This window comes from Amphibalanus amphitrite, unplaced genomic scaffold (assembly GCF_019059575.1).
Source record: "Amphibalanus amphitrite isolate SeventyFive unplaced genomic scaffold, NRLGWU_Aamphi_draft 001637F_arrow, whole genome shotgun sequence".
Classification (NCBI taxonomy): domain Eukaryota; kingdom Metazoa; phylum Arthropoda; class Thecostraca; order Balanomorpha; family Balanidae; genus Amphibalanus; species Amphibalanus amphitrite.
The window spans coordinates 1-16,947 of NW_024883130.1; the positions used below are offsets into that span (position 1 = coordinate 1).

The 16,947-nt window shown below is 50.3% G+C and overlaps 3 protein-coding genes across 3 annotated transcripts; 2 read left to right on the plus strand and 1 right to left on the minus strand.

Moving 5' to 3' along the window:
• Positions 1-25: 25 nt before the first annotated feature.
• On the minus strand, positions 26-1,338 carry LOC122374302 (peflin-like; the record flags this gene model as incomplete). Its single annotated transcript, XM_043352960.1, has 3 exons — positions 1,213-1,338; positions 340-496; positions 26-169 (listed from the first exon to the last, which is right to left on the minus strand). Coding segments are annotated over exons 1-3 (316 nt in total), but the record flags the coding sequence as incomplete, so codon positions are not given.
• A 428-nt stretch (positions 1,339-1,766) lies between these two features.
• On the plus strand, positions 1,767-11,173 carry LOC122374308 (28S ribosomal protein S5, mitochondrial-like). The gene is made up of 9 exons (XM_043352968.1): positions 1,767-2,166; positions 3,368-3,487; positions 3,642-3,767; positions 4,018-4,245; positions 5,132-5,362; positions 6,016-6,218; positions 6,600-6,755; positions 10,150-10,266; positions 10,956-11,173. Exons 1-9 carry the CDS (start codon positions 2,076-2,078, stop codon positions 11,097-11,099), a joined length of 1,416 nt encoding a protein of 471 aa, XP_043208903.1. The 5' UTR covers positions 1,767-2,075; the 3' UTR covers positions 11,100-11,173.
• A 117-nt stretch (positions 11,174-11,290) lies between these two features.
• Positions 11,291-16,945, plus strand: LOC122374304. Its single transcript, XM_043352962.1, has 2 exons — positions 11,291-12,341; positions 14,274-16,945. Exons 1-2 carry the CDS (start codon positions 12,179-12,181, stop codon positions 16,334-16,336), a joined length of 2,226 nt encoding a protein of 741 aa, XP_043208897.1. The 5' UTR covers positions 11,291-12,178; the 3' UTR covers positions 16,337-16,945.
• The last annotated feature ends 2 nt before the right edge of the window (positions 16,946-16,947 follow it).

A 16,947-nucleotide genomic window follows, 5' to 3' on the forward strand; every position in this document is an offset into this window, starting at 1 on the left:
TTCCCAGTACTGTGGTCGCACTCACCCTGCTGAAGCTCCCGACTGTCAATGCTGGATGACTTGTTGGAGTCAAACTTCTGGAATGTGCCAATCCAGGCATTGACGTAGTTGAAGAGGTGGCCAAACTCGTTGAGGTCCACAGTATCGTTTCCATCCTTGTCAAACATGCCTGGCAAGATTTTCAGGTGTGTTGGTTGAAGCAAGAATATGTCTTTCCACATAATAAGTAACTCTCTAATTGACATTTTAATGATTTTATTGCTTACACCTAGATTAGGATTGGTTAAGTTACACCACACAAATACCTATGCATTAGCACTGTCATGTCATTCTGCTCACGGATCATCATTCTGCAGCAGGCAATGTCAAACTTCTGCCAGTTTCCAGAGGAGAGTGCTTGCTGCAGTTCTTCCGCAGTTATCCGACCCAAGTTGTCCCGATCTACCATGCGGAACCACTGGGCTGCTTTGGGATCCACGCCACCTTGAGGAGGGACCTGTAAGTCACAAAAGAAAAAAATGTCTATCACAAGATTAACCATACCTACCCATTAACTACTGAGGTCTGAGAGGGGCTTACTCCTCTTCATTCTTTTCAACTTTATTCTTAACATTTTTAACAGCTTTAAATGACAGTAAGCATGATCACAAACATCAAATCTGATATTCAAAACTGTTACAACCCTAACATGTAGGTACTAGCTTGGTGCTAGCCCTGGCCATGCTGAGGAGGGCTCCCTTGGCTCAGAGGACAGTGATCGACAGGAGTAGAAGTTTTTGTTTTGTTTTGTTTTGTTGGGTTAGGCCCTTTCGGTCGACAAGACCATTGCAGAGCCGGAAGGATGATAGGATTTAGGGGGAGACATTGGTCTGGGCAGGCACCCTAGTGAGTCGCCGGGGCTGAGCCCGTCCAGAGGACAGGCCACCCAGCCCCAAGGCACTCACTGCACCCGGCTACGGGGTGCGCTCCCTCAGGAGCAGCGGTGCCGCTCCAAGGGAGCAGCCCGCATGAGATAAAGTTTCCTGTCCAGCCCGGAGAGGGTTGTGGCATGGAGGAGATGGATTTCAGTATCCTGAGGATAGAAGCACGGATAGGTGAGGAGTAGAGGTCCAAGCAAGGCCATATATAGTCCAAGGGTCCAAGGTCGACTGGAGATATCTGTGCACTATGCACTAGAGGAGTTTACACGACCCAAAAGTCAAAGAAGCTTACCGGATAATTTGACATCCTCTTGAATGTTAAAAGCTTTGAATAAAAACGTAGGTATGTACCCACGATAACAAAATGCACAACGGGGCAGATAATTCGGACTGTTGCGACTGCGGTCACACGCCGGTGTTTGGTGTTTACTAACTTTTCGGACAACACCCACAACTCCAAAGTCAAGGCATGCAATATAGTAGACTTATCACGTGTAACAAACACGTATATTCCGATCCGATTGCCTGGGACGGCCTGGGAGGTCACGTTGAACTATGATTTTTTTGTCTTTTAATGAAGAGCCTCGAAAAGTTTTTCTCTTGACTGGCGCAGACGTTACATATCAATTTTGTTCAATAATCTTTAACGTGAGCAAATGCAAAATAGTTGACATTTCTTCGCGCTTGTTGGATCGCGAATTACCATGGAGACATGAAGTGAACGGCGCAAGCAGCCATCGAAGTCGATAGATTAAACAGGACCTGCAAGTGTGCATCCGTTAGGGGGACGACGGTGAAAACAGGGCGCCTGGGGCGATTTGATCAAGGTTCGTGAAATTTACACGTGACGTTTGGCACATGGAAGGCCCATGGAGCGGGAGAAGTTCCAAATGTCACGTGACTAATATGCCCTCCGGCGCCCTGTTTTCACCGGCGTCCCCGTTAGGGACGACGGTGAAAACAGGGCCTTGTGTCCAACGCTTTTTGCCTAATTTTGATTTTCACTGATGGGAGCTGTGCCTGTGTCTTCATATTTTCCGAAAACTAGGTGCAGATTTTTTTGAGTCACTGCCTCATTTGTAGCTTATTTGGTGCAAAGAATATCGACTTTGTATGTAAAATGTTAGAGAGTTTTTGAAAGTTACCATTCATACCATGTTATCATTGAAACTTTGGGTACCAAAGCTGGCTGGTGCCAGCACATGTTTTCGTCCAGGCATCAGCTGCTTGCTTTCATCTTTGAAAGGTACATTTGAAAGGTCACTTTTTAATTAGACATCTTGAGGCTTAATTTCAGTTCACTTGCATACCTGGCTGAGAGAAATATGATGGTGATGCTGAAAAAGTTGTTTCACTGACAAAAGTATGGAGATCCAATGTGTGCATCTGCGAGGCATAGCATGGGCTTGTATGCATTAGTTTGTATAGGATTAGATCTTCATGGCTCTGACAACATTTTAACAATTCCCTGATGTCTCACATATCTTGACCCCTCAAGCTTCAAGCTCTGTGTCAGCAAATACCTGTTTATCCATTTCTTTTTTGTCCACATATTTTCAGCTTTGCCTATAGAGGCAAATCTTCATCCACACTGTTAAGTTTGACCCATCACACCTGGACTCCTGCTATATATCACTCATCACTCATCCTTACCCACAGGCCTCATCTCTAGCACCTTCCCTTACCCAGTGTTGTTTAAAAACTCCCTGTAAGGACTTACCCCTTTCCCAGGCTGCATCACGCTAGGGATCTGAAATATGTGTATTGCCATGGAGTGTTTAGGGTGTGTTTTGAATGATCAATGAAAGTGCATGTTTCATCAAAAGAAATGCACACTGATTCACCAGTCAGGATAATTTGGTGATTCCATATTCAATGGGATTCCAAGTAGGTAGGCAATCTACTGGCTTCTCTCCTGTTATGCTCATTGCTCATCCCCTTTTTGAAAGCAAAAAAAAAATCATAGCTGTGTGTGTTGTTTGATCTGACTTCAAGCCTTCTAATGTTGCCACTCGATGGTAGCATTATACCTAAACATGCGATCTTGGGACAAAGAATGTCTGGTGAAGTTACACTGCTGCCTGATTAGAGTATGTTTGTACCTATTGCCGTCACTAGATGGCAGCAGTGGTAGTCGCCTGAATGTAGGCTGTACCGCAATACGCATCGCCGCCGATTGACGCTACCCAGCAGAATTATAACCGACAGCTCCCGTTCGGTGAACGATGGCGTTCAAAAGACGGAAGACATCTGAAACTTATGCATAAATTGCATAATACCTATAAAAATATGTGACACCACTTTGATGTAAAGATAACTGGTTGCATCTGTCCTTGTTTATCCTATCCATTATCAGTTTTAGATTTCTAGGTTTGTTAGCTCAATATTCGGGTAATGGGAAATTGATAAAGTGAGTTTCTTGTAACAAGTGATTCTCTTTGTTTCAGTTCAACAATGTCATCACGCCGCCGGCCGATTGACACCCGTCCTGTCAGTGCTCGTGCAGAAACAAGACAAGGCTGTATTGGGGATACAACCCAGCAGAAATGCTGGATTCTTCACAAACAGTAAGTATCAGGGCTCGATTAGCTCAATGGGGTGAAGGGGAGAGGATACTTATTACTTAGTAGGAATGAAACGATTGTGCAAATTCGGGCAATAATATGGCCTAAAGCTATGGGACTGAGTATCAGGCTGACTATCGCCGTTTCCGTGTTACAGTGAGCGCCAACGAGCTCTGGAAGGGAGTCACCGGTGTCAGTAACGCCGGCCGAAAGCGGGGCCGTGGCCGCGGCGCCGGAGTCAAGAGACGGCGTGACCTCAACCGGGGTCAGGTTATCGGTGTCGGTAAGTGATGGGCGACAGTCTTTGGCCTTCTGTAGGCCCAGTCTAACACTGCTGATGTCTACTGCATGCATGTGAAGTTCATATATCCTTTAAAAGGTAGCTGCATATCCACGGTGTACGATTACATCGTTCGCGGTACGTAGATATTGGCGTAGCTGATTAAGAGTTTGGTATTCAAAGCATTTACTCGTTCATGCTAGCAGTAGAGATGTTGATTACGTCATCCGGTGTCTGTCGCCCCGTCCGCCAGGCAAGGTGAACATGATGTGGCCCGGTCTGAACGCGCCCGTGCTGCGGAACGGCGAGCTGGTGCGCCAGCAGAGCCAGCCGCGGGACGAGCAGCGCGAGAGCCGGCTGCAGGCCATCCGGGACCAGTTCACTGACCAGCGCTCATTCAAACTGACCCCCCTCGAGCGCGGCTGGTCCGGAAACCGGCTGCCCGGCCGCAGCATTGGGCCGCCAGACGCCGTCGACTTTGGTGAGTTGCCTTCTTCTCTTCATTTTCCGATAAGACTTTGATGTTGTTTTACCGGTATGGAAATGCGTCATACATGAAACCAGTGCTCTCCCCATGCCAATTTTTCAGTAGTTTTCATTCGTTCACCTTTGTTCAGACTCAATGATAAGCAGAGGTGGACGCTGTGCAAAAGAACCTACAGTCAAGAAGTTGAATCAGAACGTTATGAACGTTGACGTGTTTTCAAAGTTCACAAGAACAGCTAACTATCCAACAGGGTTAATTGGATTTATTACTGTTTTCAATAATCGTCAATACTTTTTACCTCATCCTTCAGACTTTTGTTCCGCCTCAGTGATAAAAAGAGGTGGACACTGTGCAAAAGAACCTACGTCGCCCACCGGCCACCTTAAATACTGTTGTGCGGACAAAGAGTTTTTATGCTCTGCTAGCTCAATACCTACCGCTGGGTAAATGGGTGACGATGGCGACACGGATCCTTGAGTAAGCCGCTCAGTCACTCGCCCTTATTCATCGTCTGTGCACATTATGTTCGAACGTTTCAAAACGATAAATTGATGGCAGACGACTCGCTATCGAAGCCCGTCCTGTGGGTTATCCGGTGAAAACAGCATGTTAGCCGCAGAGACGGAGATGCTGACGCTACCCCTTGTCAGGCATCGCGCCCTTGATGACCACAGAAAATGAAGATACCGCCTTAAAATAATTATCTGCAGCATGTTTAATTAGCTAGTTCGATCATGTATTGTAGGTTGTATTTTGCTTAAATTTGTATTTTACCTTCATCCAAATATATGTGCTGCAAGTTTATCATTAATCAGTCGAAGTCGAGTAATTTCCATGCCTCCGTTCTGACTTCTGACCGATGCCTTTCCTGGTGTCGCAGAGACGTTCGAGGGTTTCGACACGACCGTACTGGAGCTGAAGACGGTGTTCTCCATGACGGCCACCGCCGGCCGGACGCGGCACATCAGCTGCTTCGCCGTGACCGGCAACGGCGCCGGCCTGGTCGGTTACGGTCTCGGCAAGGGCAACACGGGCATGGCCGCCATCAAGCAGTGCAAGCGGCGCGCCGGCCAGCGGCTTATCTACGTGGAGCGCTGCGACGGACACACAGGTATGTGGGGGAGACTGAGATATGACGAGCACTGACGGGCACACTGGTGTGTAGGGGAGACTGGGAAGTGACGGACACACTGGTACGTGGGGGAGACTGGGCTGCGACGGGTACGTGGGGAGAATGGGCTGAGAAGACGGACACACAGGTATACAGGGGATACTCATGGGACGGTAATCCCGGTACGTGGGAGAGACTGGGCAGTGACGACTGACACACCGGTATACAGGGGATACTGAGACGGTAATACCGGTATGTGGGACGATTCAGCTTTGGCAATCACTGACGGGCACACCTGTATGTGGGGGAGACTGGCCTGTGACGGGCACACTGGTATGTGGGGAGATTGAGCTGTAATGGACACGCCGGTATATATAATATGGGGGAGACTGGTGTAACAGCCAGAGACCTGTATGTGGCGGACTGTGTTGGGTCAATTACATCTCTTTTTAATGTGACAGCCACATTCAGATCAATTACATACGCACTTCCTAGCAAATACTGGCCTGTATGTGTATATGGGAGACGACTCTATGGTGTAACTCTGGGCGACGAAATCTCAATTAGCGACCCGTGAGCCTTGTACTGTGCTGACATACCCCAATGTATGTGTTCGTTTATCCAATATGTAACATACGTTCCTCCTGCCGCAGTGTTTCACGACTTTTTCACGCGTTTCGCGGCGGTGCGTATATTCGTGGAGCGTCGTCCGCGCGGTCACGGCCTGCAGTGTCACCGGGCGATCCGCGAGATCTGCCACCGGGTGGGCATCTCCGACCTGTACGCCAAGGTGGAGGGGCCCACTGACAACGTGCAGAGCATCACCAAGGCCTTCTTCCTCGGACTGCTGCGACAGGTGAGCACCGCTCTTCGATCAGTGGGTGGTCCTGTGACCGACCGACGTACTCAGCTGACACAGACATGGTGGCCCGTGGGCTGACAGCGTAGTTTAAATCCACCGTACATCTTGTCACATTTAATCCGGCTGATAACATTTCGGATTCGGTTTTGTGGGTTATGGATTCATCATAATGAATAAATGAGGATGGTGCTAAATATTAATGCATTCAAATTTGATATTAATGCGTTCAAATTTGGCAATGATACATACCGGATTGTTACACATTAATATTAAATAATCAGACGTGAAAGTTAAGATCGTGCTTGAGCCTTGAATATCGTCCTACCCCGCAGCATCCGTACTGACTCTGACCGTTACCGTCATTCGGTGCCGCAGCGGACGCACCAGCAGCTGGCCGACGAGAAGCGACTGCACCTGGTCGAGCTGCGACCCGAGGCGGACAACTACCCGCGCCTGGTGGCCTCGCCGGGTGGTGCGCCCGTGCGCTCCAAGGAGCAGATTCCCGCCGACGAGGAGCTCGACTTCCAGCTGGTGGGTGGATCGGGGATGTTAGATACCGGCGCTCAGCGACACCCGGGTGGGGAGACTGCCGATGGGCGAGGTAGCTAGGACCTGGTTCTTTCAATTAACCCGCGCCGGGCCGGTGCTCTGAAATTCCGCGCCGGGCCGCGGGGGGTGTTTGAACACCCCCCCCCCCTTCTAACTCGGCTCCTGGGCCACGTAGCGACACGCGGTAAGCGGCAATCGAAAGAACGTCAGAAATAAGGACGAAAACGCTTCGGTCATTTTTTGGGTCAGGTCAAAGGTCAGGTCACCAGAGGTCACCAAAGGTAAAATGTTGACTATTTCAACATTTTGGAAACTGCCAACGGCTATCTCGGGAACCGATAGAGCTACAGCGCCGCAAAAAACGCATTCGATAGCCCTATTACAGACCTTTCTGAGTAATGTTCTCAGATTTGACCTCAGGTCAACGGTTTAGCCTCCAGAGGGCAAAAACTCCAAAAATAGCCGTTTTTACGAAAAACGTTTTTTCGGCAATAACTTTTGACTCAAAAGAGCTATGACATTACTTTTGCCAGCATCGTGTTCCTCTCATCGAGACGCGTCGAATGAACTATAATTTGACCTTGAAAGGTCAACTTGAAAATTTGACCTCAGGTCAAGGTCATGACCTGACCGGAAAAGGTCATGTTGCATATCAGTCGATCCGCAACGTCGAGCCAAACACATCTAAGGCGTTTTCAGCGCTCTAGCACGCCTCTATCAGAAGTTATCATCGAAAAACTGTTAGATTCTGTTCGTGACCTGAGATGACCTCGGGGACATAACGAGGGGTCACAGTTGCCATTTTCTGGTTCAGTGTGTCTATTTTACCTACATCTCGATGTTTGAGAGTGTCTAGAATAGCGTTCGTGCAAAACAGGCGCTTTTCAATTTTCTCCCATTGACTTATAATGGAGAGGCCGCAAAATTGACCTGACCTTAGGTCACCGATATCAAAATTCCGAGATATACATTTTATAGATAGTGTTGCTCTAATCAATCGCTGAAAGTTTCAAGGCAATCGTTCAGTCGGTGTAGCTATGACGAGCATTCTTATTTTTTCTGAGGTGAGGTCACTTGGCGTGACCTGGTGACCTGACCTAAGGTGACCTGGGTCTGAAATTTTCACAACATGTGCGGAAAAGATGCACGAACAGGTGTGCCAAAAACGGCGGCGCTCCGCGCCGCCGTTTTTGAGATATCTGCGAAAAACCGCAAGGGGGGGTGTTCAAACACCCCCCCCGGCCCGGCGCGGGTTAATCGGTTCACTGTGTTGGATTAGATTTTAGGACTAAAGTACGTATCGCTAAAGTACGTAGGACAAAAGTACGTATGCAAATGTTCGTACGCAAATATACGTAGGCGATAAAGTTCGTATGCCAAAAGTACGTACGCAAATGTTCGTACGCAAAAGTACGTATGCAAAAGTACGTAGTGCATAAAGTACGTATGTCAAAAGTACGTACGCAAATGTTCGTACGCAAAAGTACGTATGAAAAAGTACGTAGTGCATAAAGTAAGTATGTCAAAAGTACGTACGCAAATGTTCGTACGCAAAAGTACGTATGCAAAAGTACGTAGTGTAAAATGTACGTATGACAAAAGTACGTACGCAAATGTTCGTACTCAAAAGTTCGTATGCAAAAGTACGTAGTGTATAAAGTACGTATGCCAAAAGTACGTACGCAAATGTTCGTACGCAAAAGTACGTATGCAAAAGTACGTAGTGTATAAGGTACGTATACCAAAAGTACGTACGCAAATGTTCGTACGCAAAAGTTCGTATGCAAAAGTACGTAGTGTAAAAAGTACGTTGCCAAAAGTACGTACGGCTCGTATGCCAAAGTACGTAGTGTATAAAGTACGTATGCTAGAAGTAGAGTATAGTAGTGTAAGTTGAGCCACTTTTTCTTGCTGCTCTGTTGCCATGCTACAGGGAACTCATGATAAATTCATATACCAAATAATATAGCTTTGTCCATTTCGCCCATTTACTCATCGAGAAATTTTGCTATGCCTTGTAACAAATGCTCATTAAATAAAGAATAAGAAAGGTATTACACATTGATCAACTTAACCCAAGGGTGGGGTACGTATACTTAATACCCTACGTACATTTGCTATACGTACTTTTGTCCGTGACGTACTTTTGTCCACACGTAGGGTAGACCGGGGCAAGTCGCCCCGCCGAGGTAAAACGCCTCACCGATGTTTCTCGGAACTGGCAGGGTTCTGGGGAAAAAATCCTCTCTTCTGGTAATTCCAACCACCGCAGCCCGGGGAGGGTAGTTTTTCGCCTCCCCCCCTCCCCTGTCTAACTCCGTAAATAAGAGAGCTACGCAAACAAAAGCAATACCAAACGGTTGGGGCAAAATGCCCCATTTGCAGTTGCTTCACAAAGCACTTCCTAGCTGGGAGTCCGATCATAAGTGAATGAATTTGAGGGATGGAATTTAAAGTAAAATGTCCAAAGAACACATTGAGCACAAATTTGGCCTTTCAGGTGATGTGAGACAAAAGTAGGTACACTCGGGGGCACGGGAGCCCGATGGGTAGGGAGTGGTGGAACATCAATCTGCCCCCGAGTGTACCTATGTAGCAAAATAAATTATCTGGGGCGTCTTGCCCATACTACAGGCATTTGCTATACGTAGGCTTTTGTACGTGACGTACTTTTGTCCATACGTACTTTATACCCTACGTACTTCTGCGATACGTACTTTTGTCCGTGACGTACTTTTGTCCATACGTACTTTTTACCCTACGTACATTAGCTATACGTACTTTTGTCCGTGACGTACTTTTGTCCATACGTACTTTATACCCTACGTACTTCTGCGATACGCACTTTTGTCCCTGACGTACTTTTGTCCATACGTACTTTATACAGTACGTACTTCTGCGATACGTACTTTTGTCCCTGACGTACTTTTGTCCATACGTACTTTATACTGTACGTACTTCTGCGATACGTACTTTTGTCCTTGACGTACTTTTGTCCATACGTACTTTATATTGTACGTACTTCTGCGATACGTACTTTTGTCCCTGACGTACTTTTGTCCATACGTACTTTATACTGTACGTACTTCTGCGATACGTACTTTAATCCTACGTACTTTTGCTTACGTACTTTTGTCCTACGTACTTTAGCGATACGTACTTTTGTCCGTAACCCGTTGGATTAGTGTCCATTATCGGGGGAGAAATATGCAAGCCGGCGCATGTCAAAGATCATCAGACTAGGACGTATCTCTATATGAAGGCGGGAGAACCAACCGATTATCCCAGCCTGCGCGAATGCCCGAGGCAATGTTGCCTTTATAAACGTTTATGATCTTATTTTTATGCTTACTGTGCGTCTTTGATTTTTTTCCAGCACATCTTTGAAGGAAAGGTGCCGCTCAAGATGCCTCCAAAACAGCCCTTCTACATGAAGCTGCCGTGTTATCAAACACATCTGAACAAGGTCAAACATCTCAAAAATCAGGAACAGGTCAGTCTTCGGTTTGTTTTGTTTGCTTTTGTTTTGTTTTGTTGGGTTAGGCACTTTCGATCTGACGAGACCATTTCAGGGCCGGAAGGATGATAGGAATTAGGGGGAGACATTGGTCTGGGCAGACACCCTACATAGAGAGTCGCCGGGGCTGAGCCCGTCCGAAAGGACAGGCCGACCAGCCCCCCCCCCCCAAGCACTCTCTGCACCCGGCTACGGAGTGCGCTCCCTCGGGAGCAGCGGTGCCGCGAGCAGCCCGCATGAGATAAAGGTGCCTGCCCAGCCCGGAATGGGGGTTGCGGCGTGGAGGAGAATGATTTCTGTATCCTGAGGATGGAAGCGATGGAACGGAGGGTCAGTCTTCGGATAGTTGTTAATATTTTGTTTCCCTTCTCTTCGTTGATCGGAGCTCGAATCGTAGTAAATTGAAGAAGATTGCCTACCAATCGAGTAAATGCTTCGGTTTGCGTTGTAATATTCCTTGAAAAAACATACCTATGTGTAACGCGTTCAAGAAAATTAACTACTCAGTAGCATCGAATAATGTTGCTATTTTCTAACCAGGATACACACCAGCCGGTGGCTGATGTCTGCGGCTCTGAGTTGCGGTGGCCGGTGCCCGCGGCTGTGAGCCGACACGGCTGATGTAGACGCGCTGTCTGACGCTGCTCCTTTGTCCCGCCGACCAGGTGCGCGTGTCTCTGCTGGCCGAGCACGGCGAGGTGCGCAGCTTCCTGGCCGATCAGTACCCAGAGTGTCGGGCCGCCTCGGCCGCGCTCTGGGCAGAAAAGAGACAGGCGGCCGAAGACGACCAGGAACAGGACGAGATGTGACGCGCCAAGACGTAGTGTTAACTATCATCGCAGGAAACAGTCGTGATTTATAATATAAGCGCTTGTGTGAGGAAGTATTGGCGTTTCGGCGATGAGTAGTGTGAAGCCAAACCGCCTTTCTGTCGCCAGAAAGACTTGTTTGAATCATCATTCGTATCTGGAGCTCTCGAGTACGTAGTCGCGCTGGTCTCTTAGGGTTAGTTGCACTTGCTCCTTAGCAACGGTATCCAATGACATGTTGTTCGTTACTATAGCAACGACGTGAAACGACCATCTAGGCTGTCGCGCAACACCAATGCTCTTTAGATTCCGCAACAGGCCGTGAAACGTCACCAACTTTTTCAAACTATGGCTGTTTGCCACGTCTTCGCCTATTGCACCATTGCTTCCCTTCTCAAGAGCAACTGGCCGGTGAATGCGCTTAATTCGTCTGTAGCACGTGCCTGAATCGCCCAGCCCCCAAAGGTGTTCGGAATCGTGCGAAAATCGACAATCGGCCGCGCCTGCGGAGCGACCCTGGCCGTGCACTTAGCCCACGGCCATAAACAAACGTGAGAACGCATTGCTCTGCCATCCGCGGTCGGCAGCTTCGTTACCAATGTATTCAGAGGCCAACGGCATCGTTGTCTGTGCGGCAATGGTGTGTGTCACCTGGCTGGCCATTGTGCCACGCCCCTCGCGTCACACGCGTCTGAATGGCGTCGTTTACGCGGCCACCACCGGGTGTGGAGCGTCCATCGAGGGCCGCCCGGGGGGTGTGGCCAGCGTCTGTCATTGGTCCGCCGCGCGGGAGCGGCTCCCTGCGCCCCCGACCGGGGGCCGGGGATAGAGACTGGCCGCGGCCCGCCAGAGGAGCGCTCTGTTAGTGGACAGCCGGCGGAGAGGGCGAGTCGCACACCGGGGTACACCGAGCATCTCACAGAGTCCGGGGCTGCCGTTCCAAACCATTCACTTCTGCCAGACATCCCACAGCTTCCACCTAGGCACACGAGTCGGAGCGCAGCCTCCTCGACAATCAGCTCCTGTTAGTCTGTTCGGCCGCTGGTCGGTCGCTCCGTCCGCCGTCCGCCCAGCACGAGATGTCGCTCCTGCTGTGTCAGCTGGTGCTGGGTCTGCTGGCGGCGCTGGCCGGCCGCTGCTGGAGCCGGCAGCTGGTCAGCCCGCCCCCAGACTGCATCACCGACATCGCCCGCCGACTCGGCTGGCAGACCATCAACCTCAAGTATGAAGCCAACTACCCAGGTGATGACTGGTGGCAGGCGTCAGGCGTGTATGAGGGACTGGGATATGAGGGGTTGTTCTATATACCCTGTATGAGGGAGCCTTTCAACCCTGCCCTTGGTCCAGAAATCCAGCCGCCTGTTTCAAAATTCACAATCATTCAGCACCCTTCGAGATATCAGTTGGGCCGTGGCATTGACCAATGACCATCCCCATCGCTCGCTCACCAGTCTCCAGTCCCCAGTCACGGAATGATGGCGAGAGGTGCGGGCCGAGGGATTCCGTGTACCGTTCCCGCAGCCCTTGGATCCAATCCCGGTCCCCAGCCTGCTAATCGCTGCCGCCCCCATGATGGCAGGTTCTAACGATTTATTGCAATCTGTCTATACCGTTGTTTTCGTCACTGGACAGTGGACACTTCTTGGGCGTTTGATTATTAAACCCTCTCCAGGGAGCGCATTATAGAAAACCTAGGTCAAACCTAAGAACATAGTCAGAAAGGCCTGTGAAAGAGCTATCGAATGCGCTTTTCCTCGACGCTGTAGCTCTATTGGCTCCCGAGTTATGCGTCGGGATAACTCCGATAACTGAGATATTTCCGTCATTGTTTTTTACGCTCTCTCGAATGCCGCTTGCCGCGTGTCGCTACGTGGCCTAGGAGCCGAGTTAGATGGGGGGAGGGGCGTAAAACGCCCCCCCCCCCGACACAGAAAACTCAGACCACCTGCACGGCGCAGGTTAATTTGCTGTGCGAACCACAACGTTGCCTCAAGTTTCAATGTTCAATTTCAAATGCCTCGACCTACCGAAATAAGTCGTTGTATTTGACTTCAGAACAAATCAATCTGGACATTTCATCAAAGATAAAAGAAATGCACAATAAAATTATACGACTGTCCCTACCGCACAGTCGTTAATGTGTAGGACTAGGTCCTACTCTCGAAAAGAAAGCATAAGGCCCCGGCCGTCCCCGATACGGCGCGGGCTAGTCCGCCGATCAGTGTTATGCGGGGTTTACGGGCACGGCCTCCGGTCGACCCGGCCACTGCTGCCAAAACACTGCATTGCACTGAAATCCGCATTTTATGATTTATCATATCTTAATTCGCTAGCTGTATATCTTTATTTTAAACATAGGCAACGTAACGTAACGAAGTCCTAGGTAACGGAAGTCGGAAAGTAGGGTCACAACGTCGCGTAAGTGACCTCGTGGCGTATCTCTTCTTTCAATATCAGCGGCCGCCCGCCGGCGAGGCATTATGTACCTGTTACATGATATACACTGAAATATCCCTATCAGTTGTAGATGTCTATTGACTGCTGGATAAAAAATGTAGACACTCAACCTTGAATAACCTTTTCTCCCCCTTTGCTGTTCGGCCCCTGATCGAGCTAGAGCATTGAGGAAAAAACGAGCGTGTTGCCCGTGACAAGCGGAAGCCGGTGATACCCAAGTAAAAGGTTTTACGTCATTGGTTGACCTTCCAGGTCAAGTTAGGTTAGATGATCTAAAAATCGGGAAAATCAGAACCTGTCATAACTTCTGAGATTGAGATTGTATGGGGTTTTCGGGGTGCTGATCACGAATTTCACGTTAGTGTTGATCACAGATGATATCTTTACGCATTTAGGCCGGTCGCGTCAGGTCAACCGGTAGGCGTCCTGTGTGGTATTCATAGTAGGTGTTAACTGTCAACCACCACTGCCACTGACAGTCGTGAGTCGTCCGTTGCATTTTTCTGCTCATACCTGTAATATCATTTGGTCAGCATAGGGCACAAGTAGAACTGATGTGGAGGACGTTACTGAAAACTTAGTGCCGGTATCAGCGTAACTTCAGCAGATATCTAAGAAAAAAGATAGGAAGAGATCGTTTCTCCTCTCCCCATACACACACTCACCCCTACGGGGCATCGGCCTGCAGTTGGTAACTATTGCTTCTGTTTCTTGCAGAATTTAACCCCATGTGGTGGGTTTCGTACCTTTCCCGGAACTCCTTCTTCGTGCACCCATCTACATTCTGCGAGCACTGTAATCAAGCGCAGGGCTTGCCGCCCTTCAGCAACGGAGGTCTGCTCTTCCGACCAACGCCACCCGGCTTCTTAAACATCGATCGCCTGCACCTGATACACGTGGTGGGCGACCCGGCCTGGCGTCCTCAGGACGGCGCGGCCGGCTGGGTCAGCTGGCTGTACCGGGACGACAGCGAGCATTGGCGGCTGGTCACCCTCAACTGGGGACCCGACACCGGCAACTGGGTCCGCAAGGACGTCGGTCGCTGCGGCCCCCACCACTTCATCGAGGACCGGCCGGGCCTGCTGACGTACGCCATTCACGTCGGCGACTGGCTGCTGCGCGGAGCCATGAGGGGACAGCACTTGAAGATGGGGTTCGGCGCAGTGCCGCCTTCCAACGAAGAAGAAGGAGTGAAGAGGTCCGTCGGCTACGAGGATGGAATCGTGCTGCGTGACGGCCAGCTGCAGCACGGCCCGCAGGCGGACATCATCCAGACAATGTCCAACTCGCTCGGATTCAGCTTCACCGTCATTCCCGTCTTCCCGAAGGGAAACACGTCCGTGTGGAAGGAGCTGGTCAACGAGGTGTCTCACTATCGGTTGGACATCGGCCTCGGCCTGATGGCGCCGACGCCTCAGCTGCGCGAAAGGGTATCGTTCCTCGAAGCGCAGTGGTTCGTCACCACGTACGCGACAGTGCGCAAGCCGCGGCTCAACAGCGCTGGTTTCGACCCGGGCAAGCCGTTCGGCATGGACGTGTGGACGCTCATTGTCGCCACGCTGGTCATCTCCAGCATCCTGTCGTGGATCATCACTTGGCTCGTTCGTCGCTTTCGAGATGGCCACTCAACGACACCTTGGAAATCGCTCCCGGATGTCAGTTCTCACGTGCTTCAGGTTGCAGGCATTCTTTGCCAGCGAGGCGTCGAGCTCACGACCAACTCCTATGCCATCGGCACTCTGTTTCTGACGTTAAGTATGTTTTCGCTCCTCATCTACAACTTTTACACGGGGGTCATGCTGAGCTACATGGCCGTTCTAGTACCCGCGTCGCCCTTCTCGAGTCTCTCTGCTGCTACTTCCAACGGTTATCGAGTTCGTTACCAAGCCGGCTCGCAGCAAGAAGACCTGCTGCGCTCAAACTCTACCGCCCTTCTGCGGGATTTTCTGGCGCACAGCAGCCCCATCGTTCACTTCGGCCCAGAGGAGGACTACCCGGCTGTTGCGGAGGCGGCCACTTCGCCCAACGACATCATTCTAGCATCGGACGCCTTTCTGGCCATGGACGAATCGATGGCAGACCCTGCTTTCTGTCCGCTCTGCTATTGGCCGGAGCCGGTGGCGCAAACTCCTGTAAGCATGATCGCCACTCCGCACCTACACAACTCATGGATGCTGGGCCGCTACCTGCGAGTCCTGCAGGAAACCGGCGTGCTGAGCCGGTGGCGGCGCCGGCTGAGGCGCTCCTATCTGGCCGGCTCGCGGCTGTGCTCCACGGAGCCGCAGGCGGCGCAGTACTCGCAGCTGGGGCTTCGGTCGGTGGCCGTCAGCTTCGGCCTGCTGCTGGGCGGTGTGCTGCTCTCGCTGCTGCTGCTCGTGGCCGAGGTGCTCGTGCACCGACTGACGGGTGGCAGCTCCCGCCGGCGACAGCTGGCGCTCACCGGGCCGCACCAGACGACCTTCGGCAGCACGAGACCGGGACCTCTGGAGGCAGCGCCGACTCCCGACGACGCTCGGCGATGGGGCGCGACAAACGGTCACCCTGATCAGTGGCACCAGATGCAGGATGAACAACAGCTGCTGCAGCAGTACTCGCCCGATCAATGGTCGAGCGCCAGAGGGCAGCCGCTGGCTCATCAGTGGCAGCCGGTCACATCAGAAACCGAGTCGGTTACTTGGCAGCTGACCTGGACAACAACAAGGACGACGGCATCGGACAGTCCGGAGGGAGGCAGCGGCGGATTCATGACGAGTCCCGGCAGCACGACGACCGGGTCATAAAGTCATCAAGGCGGGCGCCAGCACACAGATATATAGCTCCCTATACATCCCGCGACTGATAAGCAGAAGCATAGACCTATGTATACCGCACACAGTATACAGATTACAGAGGAATACAGGGGTCTATGGCAGTCTGACTACGGAATTTAACCCTCATTAATATCAAGAAGGCATTCATGTTGAAAGCTGCTCAGGTTTACGGTTAGATACTGCAGCTTTCCTAGAAAATATTTTTCTTGTAAATTCTTTGTAAAGAACCGTGTCTAGTTAATAGGTGACCGCTTGCCTATTCGATGAGCGTTAAGCTACAAGTTCGAGTACGTAGTATAGTGCAGTGCATACGCTACTTAGCACATACCTACTCAACGTCTTTATCTGCAACCTTTTATTATAAATCCAGGCAGATATTGCAAAGATGATCAATGGACTCTCGGGAGACGTGTTGTCCCAATGATGGTAGAAAATGCTTTTCATGTGCTTCGAAGATGGTAAATATGCTACGATGCTTAGAAATTGCAATGCATATTGACAAGTCAGCACAACTGCACATTATAGGCATGCAAGTGGCTGGTGTTGTGTCAAAATGTGAATAAATACAACTCGCCCACCGA